We start from the raw sequence: 16909 nt of genomic DNA, 5'->3' as shown, positions 1-16909 counted from the left end.
CATTGCTGGGGAGCTGTTGTTCCTCTTTGGGAGTGTGCTTTCCGTTTGAGTCTTCATACTTCCAGAGTTCTTTCGCTGGTTCCTTCCCATCTGGATCAGTTGTTCCTTCTTGCCTTTAGATATTCGTTTGGATAATGACATGCCCTGTTTAGTCTCTGAGCCAGTAGGTGGTGTTTGTGGGTGAGATTCGACCACACCCTTTATGATGAGTCAGTAGATGCAGTAAAAGGGTGTGCAGAATGACCTCCCTGTCAGTAGGTGGTACTTGCTGGGAGGAGCGAGCTGCAGTGCTGTTTTTGGGTCCTGTAGTCAGCTCTTGTTCCCCTAGAGAGGCCCTTTTGTGCCTTGGGTGGTGGGGGGGGGGGCCTGGGACTTCCAGGTGTGTCCTTATTCTCCACCTCAGTGAGGGCAGGACCGGGAGTGAGTCTGGGTGGGGCTGGGTTGGATAATGCTGCCCTCAGGCTCCACAGCTGCTGTTAGCAGGGGTCAAAGATCTGCTCTTTGCTTCTCTGCAAAGCTGCCAGGAGGGACTAAAATGGCTCCACTCAGCTGAAAGTCTGGGCTTCGGGGGTGGGGCTGTCCAAGACCCGCACTCTGGAGCAGGTCTCGCCCCCCTCCACCCTCTCCCTCTCCGTCGCCTGTCCCAGGCCTTGGCCCGCAAGCGGGACCTCAGGCCGATAGATCTCCCCTGGCTGTGACGTGGGCCAGGAGGTTCTTTGCGCAGGATCGCAGCCTGAGCTGGGTGCACAGCCCTCTTTTGGGAGGAGGGTTGCTGCTCAGGACCGCTGATCTGCCCCTGAAGGCGCACACTCCCCAGTAGGCTCTTTCACAGATCTCCCTTCTGTGCCCCTTCTGACCCTGCCAAGGGGAGGGGTGCTGGTCTCCAATCACCTACAGGGTGCCCAAGCTGGATCGATTTCACTCCGCCTCGGGATTTGCCCCACTCTCCTGGAGTCCCCAGGCAAGTAGTACCTGGGAGGGCTGGCGGGTAGGGAGCTCGCAGTCTGAGTATCCCTCAGTCTGCTGTAGGGTCCCAAAAGGAAAGGTCCCGTTCCTTGGAGATGCTTCCGTGTGATGGCTAAATTGTCTCTGGGCGTGCACGGGTAGGGAGGGGGAAGGAGAGAATGGAGCACTATGGCGTCTGCTGCTAGGCTGGGGTCTGCGCCCAGGGAGGTGCCCCGAAGGGGCTGGGAGCCCGGCGCTGAGTCCACAAGAGGCCACTGCTCACTGGTGGCAGCCGTCTCTGGGCTGGTGTGGGCAGGTGTGTCCAGCCACTCAGGAGCCACCCGCAGTCCGAGATGCAAGGGAGGGGGAAGTGAACCGCTCCACCCACCCTTGTCGCTCGTCTCCAAGCCTCTTGGGACCTTTCTCCTTCCAGTTCTCCTCCGCGACATCTTCCCGTGGAGTCTCCTGTAGTTTCAGGCCCCCTTCCTTCCGACCCTCATCCGATCTGTGTTTCTCTGCTAGTTTATTTTTTTCTCTCTCTTCTAAAATCTGTCTTTTTTGCAGAGACACTGACAGCAGCTTTTCTCCTCCGCCATCTTGGCTCCTCTCTCCCTGGCCATATTTATGGCGCGCTCAGACACATGCTAATTTTATCAGCACTTAAATATTTAAAAAAACAAAAAAACATCATTGCTTTGCTTTAAAAATGTTTATTTAGCTCCTGCTACGTACATGGCACCATGTGTGGCGCCATGAAGAATACACAGATGAACAAGGCATAATTCTTGCCGATGCTGCACTCACAGTCCAGTGTGGGAAATTAGAAATCACATGTACACAAATAACTACCACACAGGGCAGAAAGCACTACATGCCATGAGATTGATACCAATATTATGAGAACCCAGAGGAAGTAAATACTATTTGGGGATGAGAACAAGAGGTTAGAGAAGGTTACCTTGGAACTGCGGGGTTTGAAAATGACCAGTCAAATGCAGACAGGAAAAAATTAAGAGGAAACGGTAACCCAGAAAGACTCCAATTGAAAGCAGAGGCAGGATTTCACTGGCTGTGACGGGGCACAGCGGGAGTCTAGCTGGGCTGCAGTAAGCAGGGCAGGTGAGAGGGGATGGGAAAAAAGGCTGCAAAGATGCATTGGGATCAAGGTGGGAAGGTTATGGTGCCAGGCAAAGACGTTTCCATTTCAATGGGAGTTTTTAAAAGAGAGATGATCTGATCCAAGCTCTGCTTGAGAAAGCTTCATCTGGTAGCCATGCAAAGATGGCTTTACAGGAGCAGGGACTGAGGGAAGGAGGCCAGTTTAAAAATGATTACAAGGTAATGAGGCAGTGACAATGAGAGTGAAGCACTTGCAGGTGGAAGATGGGGACAGAATTGAGGATTTCGCAATGACTAGTGCAGGAAAGGTGAGGTGAGCGAGAAGATGGTGGCAGTTTTATACCTGCAGATGGAAGGATCCATTCACAGAGCTAGGAACATCCAAAGAGGAAAAGATTTAAGGAAAGGGAGGAGGGAAGCGGTGAGCCTGAGATGCTGGCTGACGTCCAGGTGGGGGGTCCAGCAGGCAGTTACAGTTGGGTGAGAGTTGGGGGCAGAGGTCAGAGCTGGAAACAGACAAGAAAGCTATCCATGCAGTGGTGACAGCTGAAACAATGGAGCAGGTTGAGATGGCCCCATCTCACCATGGAAGTGTGCTCTGAAGTACAATTCTTCGGCCACATTTTCCTTAAATATGAAATTCTCGCAGAAAATTCATTAAGTATGATGATGCATCATTTGAAAAGTGCTGTTTCTCTTTGTGTGTTCTCCTTTTGCTCCTAGAAACTATTTCTTCAGTTTTGTGATTATAAGCAGGAAAGGTACCTCCACTGTGGAGGGTCATTTTGAAAAGCTTCACTCCAATGAGTTTTTAAAAGTTTTCATTAGTATTTATTTTGAAGCATTTTCTGTAATAAAATTATTTCTCTGAAGATTTCAGAAAAGCTATCACTGTACCTTACCTCATCACATCTAAGAGTTGGGAAAGGAACTGAGAGGTCATCTCCATCCATCTCATTTCACAGATGAGGAAACCAAGGCCCAAATAGGCAAAGGACTTGCTCAGCAGCTCACATGGCACGATGGCAAGGCTGGCCCACCAGCGAGGGCAGTGAGTCTTCCTCCCCTCCACAGCCACGTCCCTGGGCACCCAGCTACCATCAAGATACACACACACAGAGCTGGGTGGGAAGACAGACAGGCAGGCCAGAAGGCAGGCAAGCGAGAGGGGTTGGGAAAAACACACCTATATTTTAACTTTCTTTTTCAACTGGGGAAAAGGAGAAAATGGCTTGTAACACATTTTTTGGACCCCTCAAAGCCTTACATATCTGAAAAGAAAATTACTTTGGCTTTCTTGAAACATTAAGTTGCACTTAAAAAATATCAGACTATGTTATGACACATCACATTCAAGAAGCTTAACAGTCAGCCACAACAGAAGTGACGGTACTTTGGTCGGTCTGTGTGTACACATGGAAAGGTAGTGTGCAGGGAAACAAGATCAGTAAGAATCAGTCCTTGGATTGTTTTCTCCATCACAGAAGAAAAATGCCCATGTTAATTCCCTTTCAGAAAGTTAAAGGTGATCTCCTTAAAATGAAGTGCCAAATACATCCATTTCCAGAGAAGATGGAGGAAAAAAGACAATTTCTTTTCAAATACGTAAGTCACAAATATGTGGGCAGAGTTCTCACGAGCCAAGTCACAGAACATTAGTTTGACCACATCGGCATCTTCCCCAGTAACCTAGAAATACACATCCTATTGGTTTTATAATTAATGATTCCCTTTAATAATAAAGGCTGCTTTAATACTTTCCCCCAGGCCACTAGAGTCTTCCAGCAACACATCTTAACATGACCTATCAGATTTTCCAAAAAATCTTCTTTCTATAGAGAATGTAGGCGATGAGCACCCAGACTGCAGTGGCGACTATGTTCTGAGTTAGATGTTCCTTGTGCGACTGGTTATCCTCCAGCTTCCACTGAAAGGGGAAGTAGTTCTCAAACACCTCGTGGCCTACATACACCAGAATAGAATTCATTCCTTCAGGAGAGATACAGAAGCCACTGTTATTCCTGAGTTATGTCTGACCATCTATTTAATTCTTGAAATTAGTTCAGTGAAAAAAAACAAGAAGCATGCACTTGTATTATCGGCTACTGCCAAAAATAAGTGATGCATATCTTAGGTATTTAAGTATAAACTACATTAAAAAATTATGAAAAAATATTCATTTTATAACAATGTAGTTCTTGAATTCTAAATCTGAAAGGAAAACTAAAATTATTAACTTCTGTTTTGTAGACAGAAAATTTGAGGTCCAAAGAATGTAACTGTTACTAGAAGCAAAGGGCTGGAAATGAGTCACTGAAATCATTTAGTCTATTTCTCAGTCCTCAGGTAGAACTGCATCTAAAGCCTTCCATTTATCTCTTTTATCACCTTTTAATACTTCTTCTAATGCATAATCTTTAAGGTAGTGCATTTACATTAGAAAGAAAGCATAGCCCCAATATTAAGTTTTAGAAACTGTATAATATGCTTGAATCATTCCTGATACTCCACAATTTGGTATCGCCTAAAGAAACAAGTGGTGCTCATAACCTGTCATACAATGACTCCACACCCTAAGTGGATAAAAATGGGGTGATCTGCTCCAGAAGGGGCCAGTGATGGCCAGTGTGAGCTGGGGCAGCATAGCCCCTGCTGCTTCCTCCCAGAGTTTGCTTCTTAGAAACATACCACCCAGGGCAGTGGCTCAAGGCCCAGCACTGAGAATGCTGGGGGTCTCTGGTCAGTCCACCCGGTCACCGTCACCCACTCTGGGGTTAGAGGCAACTCACCTGGATAAAAGAACGGGGCTCCTGTCCACAGCCCCCTCACATCCACAACCGGGTACAGGACCAGCAGGATGAAGAAGGCAAAAGAGCCGAGCGTGGTGACGTACGATATGGACCTGGGAGGGGTTGGAGGAGGCGTTACAGCGTCCACAGGGAACACATCCCATTCCAACATGAGAAACTGTCAACACCGAAAGGGCACTTTTTTCCTATACCTACCAGAGGTTTTTGTTTACTGGAATAAAGCCTTCGTTTTCAGAACCTTTTGTCAAAGCAACAGAAATGAGCCCCTATAATGCAGAGGGGAAGGATGTTAAAGTTTCATATTATTATCTCACAAAACAATGCGTTTCAAGACCAATATATTCGTATTAGTTATTTAATTGTTTAGGGAGGGCTTCAAATTGTGCCTTATATTTTACCCTTTTAACTGGAAACATATTTTTAAAATGTATAACTAACAGATATTCTCTTAAAGTACCTTTCCAGTATTCCTCTGAGTTGATGAGGGTAAACTAATTGATAAGTTACAATGAATCCTGAGAGGAAATACAATTGCAAGGTTGGGGGTAAGATGAATAGTTGATCAACCTTACAATTCTTTTTTCACATATAAATCTCGACATTGATGTTTGAAAACCTGTTACTACTTGCCTAGACTTTCTGATGTCTCCCCATTCCTGGCTGGCTATTTGATGAAAAACACTATCTTAATGTATAAAGACATTTTCCTAAGAAAATAAACCTGTGTGTACACTTAGGTGTAAAGATATGTTCCTCTCTGTTATTCAAGTGAAGGATTTTACCTGTTGTGATGTGGTGACAACTGCTACACCAGTGTTGCCAAACATTTTATTTTGTTTTAAATACATACGCATGTGAAGAAAGGAATTTTAGTGAGGAATGTTGCTTACTTACTAGAATACAACCCCAGGCAGTGAATCTGATCAGGATAGCTTTGGTCTGATCCTTGTAATACAATAGAATTTTTCCTGCCTGTAGAAGAAAACACACTATGACCAAGAGAATCACCCAAGATATACTTTTATTTCATAGTCATCCACTGTCTTAATCACACCACAAACAGATTGACTTGTCGGGCACACTAGATACTGCGTCATAAGGAGGAGTGAAACATCACTCTGGGACCCCCTGACGGGTAGAGAAGGAGAGAGGTCGCCGGGGCCAGGGATGAAGCACGTGCTCAGGGAGAGGAGGTGCCACTGGGCTGAGGTCCAAGCACCAGGTGTCCGAGCAGGAAGAGCTTGGATGGAGTGGCTCACGCAGAACTCGCTGGAAAGAGCAGGAGAGCACAACAGCAGCTCTGTGGGCGCTCGGAAAGGGCGGGGGAGACGGGCACAAAAAGGTACAGGGCAGGGAGGCTCCGCGGGTCTCAGTCCCGGCAGGGGCTTTCTTGCCAGACAGTCCTCCCCAAGAGTGATGAGGGGCCAGCTCAGACCAGCCTGGGAGGTGACCCAGTCTGACAGCACAACGGAAGAGGGGTCGGGACAGGGTGGAATTATCTTAAAAACTGTAAAATATAGATCTTGCATAAAATCCCTCTGAAATTAGTAATTAATTGCTGAGAACATCAAAGGATAGTAAGAAAGTTTTAATAATAATCTTAATAATAGCTGATATTTACGAACACTGTGTATGTGCCAGTTCTTAGAACTTTACACGAATTCACTTATTTAATCGTCACAATGCCTTTATGAAGCAGGTGTCACTAAAGCGCAGAGGGAGATGTAACCCACCCTGGGGTGCTCCGGGCACAAGTGCAGAGATGGGTGCAAACCCGGGCCATGTGGCGCCAGGTCCACACTCGGCCTCGACACTGGACTGGCTGCCCCGTTGGCACAGATTCACCCACAGAGCACAGGCAGGGATTACACGAGTACACGCAAAAGCAGAATACAAACTACAAAGTGCTACAGAGATAAAGGCAGTGTTTCCACATATGAAATTACTCAATCACCAAAATGTGCAGGTGACCCTTGAACAGCGTGGGCTTTAACTCGGAGGGTGTGCTCACATGTGGATTTTCCTCCGCCTCTGCCACCCCAGAGACAGCGAGACCCACCCTTTGTCCTCCTCAACCAGCTCAAGGCGAAGATGACGAGCGTGGAGACCTTCATGATAATCCACTTCCACTTAGTGAATAGTAAATATTTTCTCTTCCTTGTGATTTTAATAATATTTTCTTTTCCCTAGCTTACTTGATTGTAAGGATACAGTATAAAACACATACAACATATAAAATATGTGTTAATAGACGGTTTGTGTTATCCATGAGGCGTCTGGTAGCTATCACTTACGTTTTGGGGGCATCCAAAGTGATACGTGGTTTCCAGCCTCATGGGCGGTCGGCACCCCTAACATCGCGGAAGGCTCGACTGTGCACGCTTGGTCTGCACTACCCCACAGGGAAGCCACTAGCCACATGCGACTATTTAAATTTAAAATTAAACTGAGTAAAATTAAAAATGCAGTTCCTCAGTCTCACTCATCACATTTCAAGTGCTCAACAGCTACCCTGGCTAGGGGCTGCCCCACTGGATAGCACAGATAAAGAATACTGTCATCATCGCAGAAAGTTCTATTAGCACTGCTTTACGAGTTCTTCCCCTTCCTGGTTGGCTCCCTTCAAACAACACTTTCAAACATGAGCAGGGAGGACTTCAGCAAGACAAATCTACACTGCTCAGAGTTGTAATTGCACGTGAGATAACCAAGAATGACTCTGTTGACGCTGGCATAGAATACACATACCCTGAAGCCATGTGAAGTGTCACTGTGGTTTGAAAGTCCGTGTCCCTCCAAAATCCCTATGTTAAACCTCATCGCCAAGGTGATGGCATTTGAAGGTGGGGCCTCTGGGAAGTGATTACATCACAAAGGTTCCGCCCTCATGAAACGGGCTGGAGGCAGCGAGTTCGGACTCCGCTCCTCCAGCTCCCCTGCGTGCGGACGCGACGTTCATTCCCTCTGAAAGACGCACCACGTTCAAGGCTCGACCTTGGAGCAGAGACTGGACCCTCACCCAACAAACTGCTGGCACCTTGATCTTGGACTTCCCAGCCTCCAGGACTGTGAGAAATAAATTTCTGTTCTTTATAAATCACCCAGTCTCGAGTATTTTGTTGTAACAGCACAGACTAAGACAAGTGTACACAAAGAAATGTGACAAATGACACAGAGACTACACAAGGTTACCAACACACCCAAACACTCTGCACACGCCATCAGGGAAATCTTGTATCCAGAAACTGCTGCACCAAGATAAGTCATATAAATAATAATTTTTTTGAGAATGTAAGAATTACTCCCAATTATTTAAATGTGCTGACTTTCAGCAACTTCTAGTTTTGTACAATCTGTTGAACATAACAGAATTTATTAGACCTATACACAGAAGAGGATAGGCTCCCAATTATTTTATTTTAATGAAATGGTCTTTGAATTAGTGATGAATCAATAATCATAAACTGTGAGAAAAACGTATCCTAATGAAACAAACAAATACCTGAACTCCTAAAAAGGCCATCACAATGGAGTTGATGGTCCCTAGGATTCCTTCTGGATCATAGGCCACCTCAGTGTGATAAAGCACCTTAAAGAGACAGAAGAAGAAGGCAGCACTCACCCACTGACCATGGAAATGCACATGAACAACACTTAGGACAAATACAAACTTTAGTACATTCCAGTAGTCAATGGTGTTTTGCTTTTGCTACAGAAATTCATTGCCAACTCACAGGAATTATAGGCAGAATATTCTGGCCAAGAAGATGTGTGGTTGTGACGCTCCGAAGGGAATACAGAGCCCCAGGCACAAGCCACGGTCTAGTGGCAGCCCCTGTGCCCAGCTTGCTGGGCAAACAGAGCCGGGCCCCAGGCTTTGCATGATGCATCCCTGACGAGTTTCACATACAATACATAACACCCTCCTAGTTTTCAGATTTATTCTTTTCGATCGACCCTACTGTAACATTAACAGCTTCCTATCTTCTTTTAAGGCAAATAACATTAAAAAACACATTTGTGTGTTTTTATTATAAAATAAACATTATTGTAGACACTTAGAAATACACAGTGTAGTAGATGCTTCCGTGCACCACTCAGATGCCCCCAACCCTGTCAGGACAGCTTTCCATTCCTCCGGCTGTCAGAAGTATTAATGGCCGAAAGCTCTGTCTGGATTTGTCCTTGACTGCAGACAGCTGCCTCTCCAGGGGTCACTCCCTTCCTGGGCACAGTCCACATCCAACCAGGGATAGAAAGGGCCCAACCCCTGACCTCAGTTCACAATCGCTCTGAAGTGCCATCCCAGCTCCCCTGGAGCCTGGCTGGGGCCTCTGTCGGGGCCGCAGTGCAGTTCGACATCTCTCTCTGCCCAGTGCTGCTCACTCCCCACAGGTATCGACCCAACAAGGACTCCCTCATACACCTGCTGCGCATGAATTTCTGTCTCAGAGTCTGCTGCCAGGAAATCCGACCTGAGACATACAGAGAAGCAACGTACTATTCATTTTATCCAATGCACGCTAACTTTTTTCTTTTTGAGACAGGGTCCCACTCTATTACCCAGGCTGGAAGGCAGTGGCACAGTCATAGCTCACTGCACCTGGGAACTCCTGGGTTCAATCTTTTGACCTCAGCCTCCCAAGTAGCTGGACCTATAGGTGCACCCCACCATGCTTGGTTAAATTTTTAAATTTTTTTGTTAGAGATGAGGTCTTGTTATGTTGCCCAGCTTAGTCTTGAACTCTCTGGCCTCAAGCAATCCTCTCACCTCAGCCTCCCAAAGTCCTGGGATTACACGTGTGAGCCACGATGTCTGTCCCATTCTAACTTTAAAATCCAAAATAATGTTTATATATTGCCACAAAATGAATTTTAAAGTCATCAAGTTAGCTGACTTTTCAAGTAAAAATTAGTTTTCATCACATTTTCTTTCACGGACACACTTTAATGCTGACCAGCTCTTTCTGTCTTCCTTCACTCCTGAGACCCTAAGGCTTCCGCTCCAAGTGCGAGCCGGCCCCACTCACGGTGCAAGAAGGGCGCTGATGCAGGTGATCGTCCCCCAGCAGCAGGCGGTCGATGTAGCCAGCAGCTCCTCCGGTGCAATTTGGATGCTCCCCCAAATCTCCGATGCCGCCGGGGCCAAGATAGCCGCTAGGAGAGTGAGACCGGCACTTAGCCAGTAAGACTTCAGAAGGACTAGTGGTATGTACTGGCAGTTCACGCAGCCCAGTTCAAAGAGCCTCGAACGCGTACCACCCTAAAACACCTCTGGCTCCGGGCACCCTCCCCAACGCACTCTGCCCTGATGGTCCCCCACCCTGGGGAGGCAGAGGCCCAATTTCCAGTCAAAACGACCTCAAATACCACCACAGGGACATTTCTCTGGAAACGTATCAAACTCTTCTCCCATTCAATACAAAGTATGCCTCAAAGAAGAAGAAAGAGTGAAATGGAATTCCTCTGACTTAGTCATTGGAAAGTTGTAAGCCCAGAACCTGGGACTTGGCAGAAAATCACATGCAAAGAGGGGACGACAAGGTTCACTTACGTCGGGCACCCAGGAACCGGCAGGAAGAACGTCAAGCCCAGCCAGATGCTTTCCAGCATCAGAATGAGGAGCCACTGGGGCCAGGAGGACGTGACGTCTCCAAGAGAAAAGCAGCTCCTCTCCTGAGCCGGGGCAGAAAAACAAAACGTCCATGAACTCAACGCAAACAGAATGGGACTAGTGCACAGCATCTGCATGTGGGAGATTCCCACTGATGCCTTTCTGGTAGTAATACAAAAATTTATTTAATACGCATTATGCTATCTAGATGCTCCCTATGAAATACCACAGTAAAACATGAGTTAAAGAAATCAGTGGACAATTCTACTCCTATACCTAAAAGAGTTAAAAACATGTTCACACAAAAACTTGCACACAAGTATACACAGGAGCATTATTCGTAATAGCCAAAAAGTAGAAACAAGTCAAATGTCTATCAATTGATGAACAGATAAAAAAAATGTGGCATATCCATAAAATATTATTCAGCAAATTTGGAATGAAGTGCTGATACATGCAACATGGATAGACCTCCAAAAGTATGATATTATGCTAAGTGAAAGAAGCTACACACAAAAAGCCACGTATTATATGATTTCATTTATATGAAATGTCCAGAGCAGGTAAATTTATAGACATAAAGCAGCCGAGGAGTCACCTAGCGCTGGGGAAGGGCGGCGAGAGCAGCGAGTGACTGCCGTGAGTGGGGCTTCTTCATGCGGTAACGAAAACATTGACAGTTTCACTACTCTGCTAATATACTAAACATCATTGTACACTTTAAACGTGCAAGTTTTATGGTATGTGAATTACATCTCAATAAAGCTGTTATAAAAAAAGAAATTAAAAATAAATTTTTAAAGTAAAAACAAAATGAAATTTAAACTTTTGGAGCTATTCTGGCTGAAGGAAGAAAGGGTGCAGTCTATCTATTCTTGGTGTCTCACCGAACTCCTCACCCAACCGTGCCAGCCCAGGACGTGCCTCCACAGACCCTGGGGACCCACAGAAGGGCTGGGGACAGCTGCTCTGATACGCGAGCTGCTCATCCACACGTGTCCAGCCTCTGCTTCATCTTAAGGCCATCCATAGCCAGAGGCCACCAACACCCTGATGACAGGGCAGAGGAAAAAGTAATAATGACAAAAATGCACTCCAGAAATACACAACTAAGCAATCACTACAGGAAGCACCCAGGGAATCTGGGATTCAGAGATGAATTTGCTAGTTACATGACTGGGAAGAAGCTAGAGAACAAACGCCATTTTATTAGTTTACTGTTAAGTAGCATCCCAAATGGAAGCATTTAAACATTTCCACCAGAATTTTTACCTCTAATGGGGGAAAAGTAACTGTCACCTGGGTAAACTTCACCCAGCAACTACAGGAAGTAATCACAAAAGAGATGAGACTCTGACATACTCCTGACAAAGACGACAGACAAGTAGCCGAGCACAATCCTGTCATTTTCCCACCCCTCACCTTGGCACTTTTCTCAAAGTTGAAACAAGGTCATATAAGCATTTGAATGAGGATATATGGTTTTTTATATATCTTATACCACAAGGAAATTGAAAAATTGGCAATAATGCCCCAAGAGACCAAACTAGGAAACTGGAGGATGGTGACATCATTTGATGGCATCAAGCATGTATGCGAAGGCCGGGCGCGGTGGTCACACCTGTGATCCCAGCACTCTGGGAGGCCAAGGCGGGAGGTTCGCTTGAGGCCAAGAGTTCAACACCAGCCTGAGCAAGAGCAAGACACTGTCTCTATAAAAACAGAAAAAATTAGCCGGGCGTGGTGGCATGAGCCCCAATCCCAGCCACTCGAGAGACTGAGGCAGGAGGACCACTTGAGCCAGGAGTCGGAGGTTGTAGTAAGATGTAGTGATGCCACTGCACCCCAGCCTGGGCAACGGAGCACAACTCTGTCTCAAAAAACATTTAAAAAAAAAAAAAATACATTTGAAACTAGAAGATTTTAAGTGTGCCCAACACAAAGAAATGACACGTTTGAGGTGACGGATATGTTAACTACCCTGATTTGACCATTACACATTCTATACATGGAAAACATCTATACATTCAAAACATCACTGTGAATCCCATAAACATGCACAATTATTACATGTTAACAAAAAATAGAAGAAAAAAGAATGCATGTGATTACTGCATGCCGACAAATCTGTTAAGAGGGTAGATCTCATAATACATGTTTTTTGCCACAATAAAATTGATATAAAGATTAAATAAAAATAACTAAATACAGAGGGGGAAAAGAATGCAGGCAATTAGCAGAAGTACACAGTATTGCACTCAGAACTAAAAAAATTCTAAAAACTATACAGTGATTTTTTCCTTCTTTTTTTAAAAACAGTTTCTCACCAAGGCACAATTTTCAGGCACCGGTTTAGCAAAGAGAAGCTCCAACACAGCAACTACGAAGTAAGTCACTCCCAACCGCTGCAGAACACCGGGAATTCGCACCTTATCCCAAGACACTGCAGGAGGCACAAGTTAGTTAAAGTGTTAGCCATCATTTCTCATCTCATCCCAAGACAATGTTATTTTTTTTCATAAGGGGGATGAAGTACCTATATTACATCTAAGTAAGTCTTTTTTAAGCTCTTAGAGATGGAAAGACACATGGTCAGGAGACATGGCTCAAACTCAAGTTCCAAGAACAAGCCAAAACCACTCGACAAAAGACAGTCAGGGACTTGGCTCAAACTCGGAACAGGAAGGTGCCAGCTGAGAGACTGGGATAAGAACGAGAGTGTCACTCTCAGGCGTGGGGATAAAGCAAGGGCTACCCTTGACCCTGGAGTTCCATCTCCTGGCCCTTCCCATTAGAAACATGGATTCAACTCTCGTGTCCACCAGGAACTTGCAGACCTAACACAAGCCAGTGACTGACTCTCCCGGTCCTACAGGCTACATCAGGCTACAGGACTGTGGCAATGGATGAATACAACCCGATAGAAACCCAACGATGAGTCCCACTGGAAGCAATGGCTCACTTTTTGGAGATCCATCAAATCCACTTTTACAGGAAACAGCATCTGGAAGTAAACTCTATTTCTTCTAGCACCTATAGTCATCCAATAACAGTACTGACTGCCTGAGGGCTCCATTTGGCTACTGTCTAGATGTTTGTGTCCTCTTTTCCTAATGACGGTGTAAGCCCTTTGAGGACAGTGACTCCTGCCCTCCCCGATTCTGACACTGATTCAAAGCACAGGGCTGACACCCTGCCCTCAGCATTCCTGTCTTGCTGCACACCACTGCAGTGAAGAGAAGGAGCTCTTTCCTTCCCGCAGCCCAGCTGGCATGCGAGTGCTGACAAAGGGGGACTCCTGAACTGCCACGCGGTGCTGAAAGGTGATGAAATCAAAATGGCAGGAGGATGAGGTCTGGGAAGATGACCTGCCCTGGCCCCTACTGTGCTCCTCACTACACTCAGATAATCCAGAGAAAGCCTTTCAATCTCATGGCCCCAGACTTTCCTTTGGACAACAGAAGGATTTGAGTAGTCTTAGAGGCTCTTCTCAGGTCTAAAATTCTAACATAATAATAATGCCCAAAGTTATACAAGCATTGCATATACTTTTCTAAGAATTCTTCCATTTGCAGGCACCTTAGATGGAAGAATTACATTTCTTTCAAATTACAACATGCAGTTTCCATATTTCCACCTGAATATATATTAACAGAGGGGAAAAATACTTACATGGACCAAGGCAATAATTGGGATTCACAATGATAATTCCTATACAGATTAATAGGAAACTCCTCCATGCAATTTTCCCCAGCAATCTGAATTTGGAACATCCCCGTTGCAGTATAGATGTCATTGATAGAAAAATTGAAGATCCCATAATAAATACAAACCTAAAGAAAAAATAGCTGTTAATAAGGGGCCATTTCCAATTTTTTGTCTGTGTATCATTAATACTGTATAGTATATTACATAAGAGAAGCAACACATGATTTGTTTAAAGAGGCCAATTACTGAAACAGCATCGAGCCAACAGCCGAGGAAGAAATCAGAACACAGCCCTGCTGAGCCGTGAGGCTTCTGACAGCGCATCTTCAAGTCCTGACTTAGGAGAAAAAGTCTTTAACGGCAAACGAAATTTCCAAAGACAACCCTCCCATTTAGTTATCAGAGAGAAGTGATGATGAAGCTGCTACAATATTGTCTCCAAATAACTAGACATTCACTAGCAGGCCCACAAAGTCCTTGAGAAACAAACATTTCGATCATTTCTAAATTCACTCCTGCTCCTGAAAGAAAAATAAAAGCTTAATTTTTTTCTCTCCATTTTGTCTGAGTCACGCATATTTTTCCTTTTTTTTTTTTTTCTTTTTTTAACCATACTAAATTATCTCTTGAAAAGAAAAGTGAGAGTACTAATTTTCTAATTATCTGGCAAGGGGTGACAGACAGGAGAGTTTGCTCTTGCTGCATTCCTTGGTGTCCCCTGGCTTCCTTTCTCAGTGTCACCCTAGTCAGGGAGAAGCCTCTAGTCTCTATAGAGAACTTTCTCTGTAGGGAATTTCACAGAGAATGTACAAAAATAATTACCAGGTCTTCGGGCATATGAGCCTTCTCCCTACCCAAATCCATCTCAAAATAAACAAATCAATAAAAGAATCTTCCCCAAAAAATGGAGTTTATATTAGTGATGAAACACAAGAGACCAAAGACATAAAATAATGGCTGGTACTACCTCCCAATGATGAAGCAAAGTCACTCAAAGCATCACATAGCAAAGATACAAATTCTACATCATAAGAAGTCACGGACAATCTGAGTTTGGTTACTTGAGCATTAATTTAAATTTTAATTGATTACTATCATCGCCCTGCTACATATTTATCAGTATTCACTGATGGCAATATACTGCATTCCTTTTAGGAAACAGGATTTTATAATTATTTTCAGGATCAATGGAAGTTAATTACATATTCAGAATTTATGAATTCCTGTAAGATTTCAGGATCTAGTATATCATATCTACACTAATAAAATGTTCCCTACAAAACCACTCATCTTTCATACACACATGTGTAAGCACTATGCCAAGTAGAACTATACAGTAACACAACTTTTGGAAGGACTTCATGACAGCAGAACACAGGCCTGTGGTCCAGGACTCAGGGCTGGTCTCAGAGAGAGGCTCCAGCACCAGCTGAAAAACAAAAAGTTGGAGTTGACCTATAGAAGAGATGATGGTAGAGGGTCAACTCACCACGGGAAAACAAGGTCAGCCACCGTCAGTCCTGCAGAATAGCACAAGAACAAACAGTAAGGAAAGGACCTGAAGATATAAATACTTCCTGAATCTAGAATGGACGTGATTATGTGCTGACACAGAAAGTAAACTCATGTAGAGAGTAACACACACACACTCCCTCAAGACTCTGCAACCCATCACTACACCTGGCTGGGCATTTCCTGTGAACGTAACTAGACACAGGAGAACCAAACTAGACATGTGTAGAAAAGTCATTATATTTAAGCAGTGCTATTCACAATCCATGCTTGAACCAACTACAAGCCAGATTTATAGCTATCACTCAGCATCACTCAGGCCAACTCCAGTTCAATCCCACCCCAAGAAGGACCATAAATCTGAGAAGACAGAACCCCCAAGAATATGGTGACTGTAATAAAATGTGTATCTAGAATATGACAATGATCATTTACAACCAATGCAGAGTCCCACAATCCCACAGTCAAAACTTTTAGAGTCTATGTGTTGCTACAGTGAAGCACAACAGATTCACACACACGAGAGGAAGAAAAAACTAAAGGGCTCACAGAATAATCTAAAGGTCATTCTATGGGGCAGGAGCTCAGTGGCTCAGAGGATGCTGGTGGGGCCTCGCCCTACAGCTCCTGGGGAGAGGTCAAGTGATTCTCTTCCCTCCAGTTCTCTGAATGGACCTGCATAAGCAATGCTACCTTTAGGAAATGTCTTACCATTCCAACTCGCATGCTTGAAGTACCAGTATTTTCCTCCTCCGTAATTGACGAAGACCATGAGTATGAGAGATAGCCTATAAAGCCCACAGAGAGAATCCTTTCAGGGTTTGCAACATGACAAGGAAGGGCCGAACTGCAAGACATACATTTCAACTCGCAAGGTGCAGTCATGCAGTAAGGCAATTCTGCTGAGCACTTCGGGACACAAGATGAGCTATAAAGAGCAAGAAACTATCATTTTCTTATCACTACATTTAGGACCATACACTAAAGTCCTTCTGTTGCCATCATTTCCAACACGATGTCTTAAGAAAAATTTACACTGTACTGCTAAACTATGTACCTTGAAAACAGAGCAAAACACTTCCGGTAACTCAATTCTGTGCTAATTCTTTATACATCAGGTTAAAGAACTGTCACAGAAGGCACATAGTCATTAGAGTCAGAGAGTTAAAGATCCACATCTTGGACCCTTCTCTCTTATTAG

The 16909-nt window shown here is 44.7% G+C and overlaps 1 protein-coding gene across 1 annotated transcript in view; it reads right to left on the bottom strand.

The window, feature by feature from the left end:
* Nucleotides 1-1645: 1645 nt before the first annotated feature.
* HGSNAT (heparan-alpha-glucosaminide N-acetyltransferase) overlaps nt 1646-16909 on the bottom strand; it is a 39204-nt gene continuing 23940 nt past the window's right edge. Inside the window, exons 8-18 of the mRNA XM_012656003.1 lie at nt 16420-16496; nt 15686-15716; nt 14161-14321; nt 12816-12931; nt 10429-10550; nt 9905-10031; nt 8377-8463; nt 5769-5846; nt 5070-5140; nt 4854-4966; nt 1646-4053 (exon numbers count right to left, since the gene is read on the bottom strand). Coding sequence (XP_012511457.1) covers nt 3872-4053; nt 4854-4966; nt 5070-5140; nt 5769-5846; nt 8377-8463; nt 9905-10031; nt 10429-10550; nt 12816-12931; nt 14161-14321; nt 15686-15716; nt 16420-16496 — 1165 coding nt within the window. The 3' untranslated portion in view covers nt 1646-3871. The remainder of the gene's footprint in view (nt 4054-4853; nt 4967-5069; nt 5141-5768; nt 5847-8376; nt 8464-9904; nt 10032-10428; nt 10551-12815; nt 12932-14160; nt 14322-15685; nt 15717-16419; nt 16497-16909) is intronic.

This window comes from Propithecus coquereli, unplaced genomic scaffold, assembly GCF_000956105.1.
Source record: "Propithecus coquereli isolate 6110/MARCELLA unplaced genomic scaffold, Pcoq_1.0 Scaffold496, whole genome shotgun sequence".
Lineage (NCBI taxonomy): Eukaryota > Metazoa > Chordata > Mammalia > Primates > Indriidae > Propithecus > Propithecus coquereli.
Note: the sequence above shows the minus strand (reverse complement) of the source record. Positions and strands in the feature narration are given on the sequence as shown.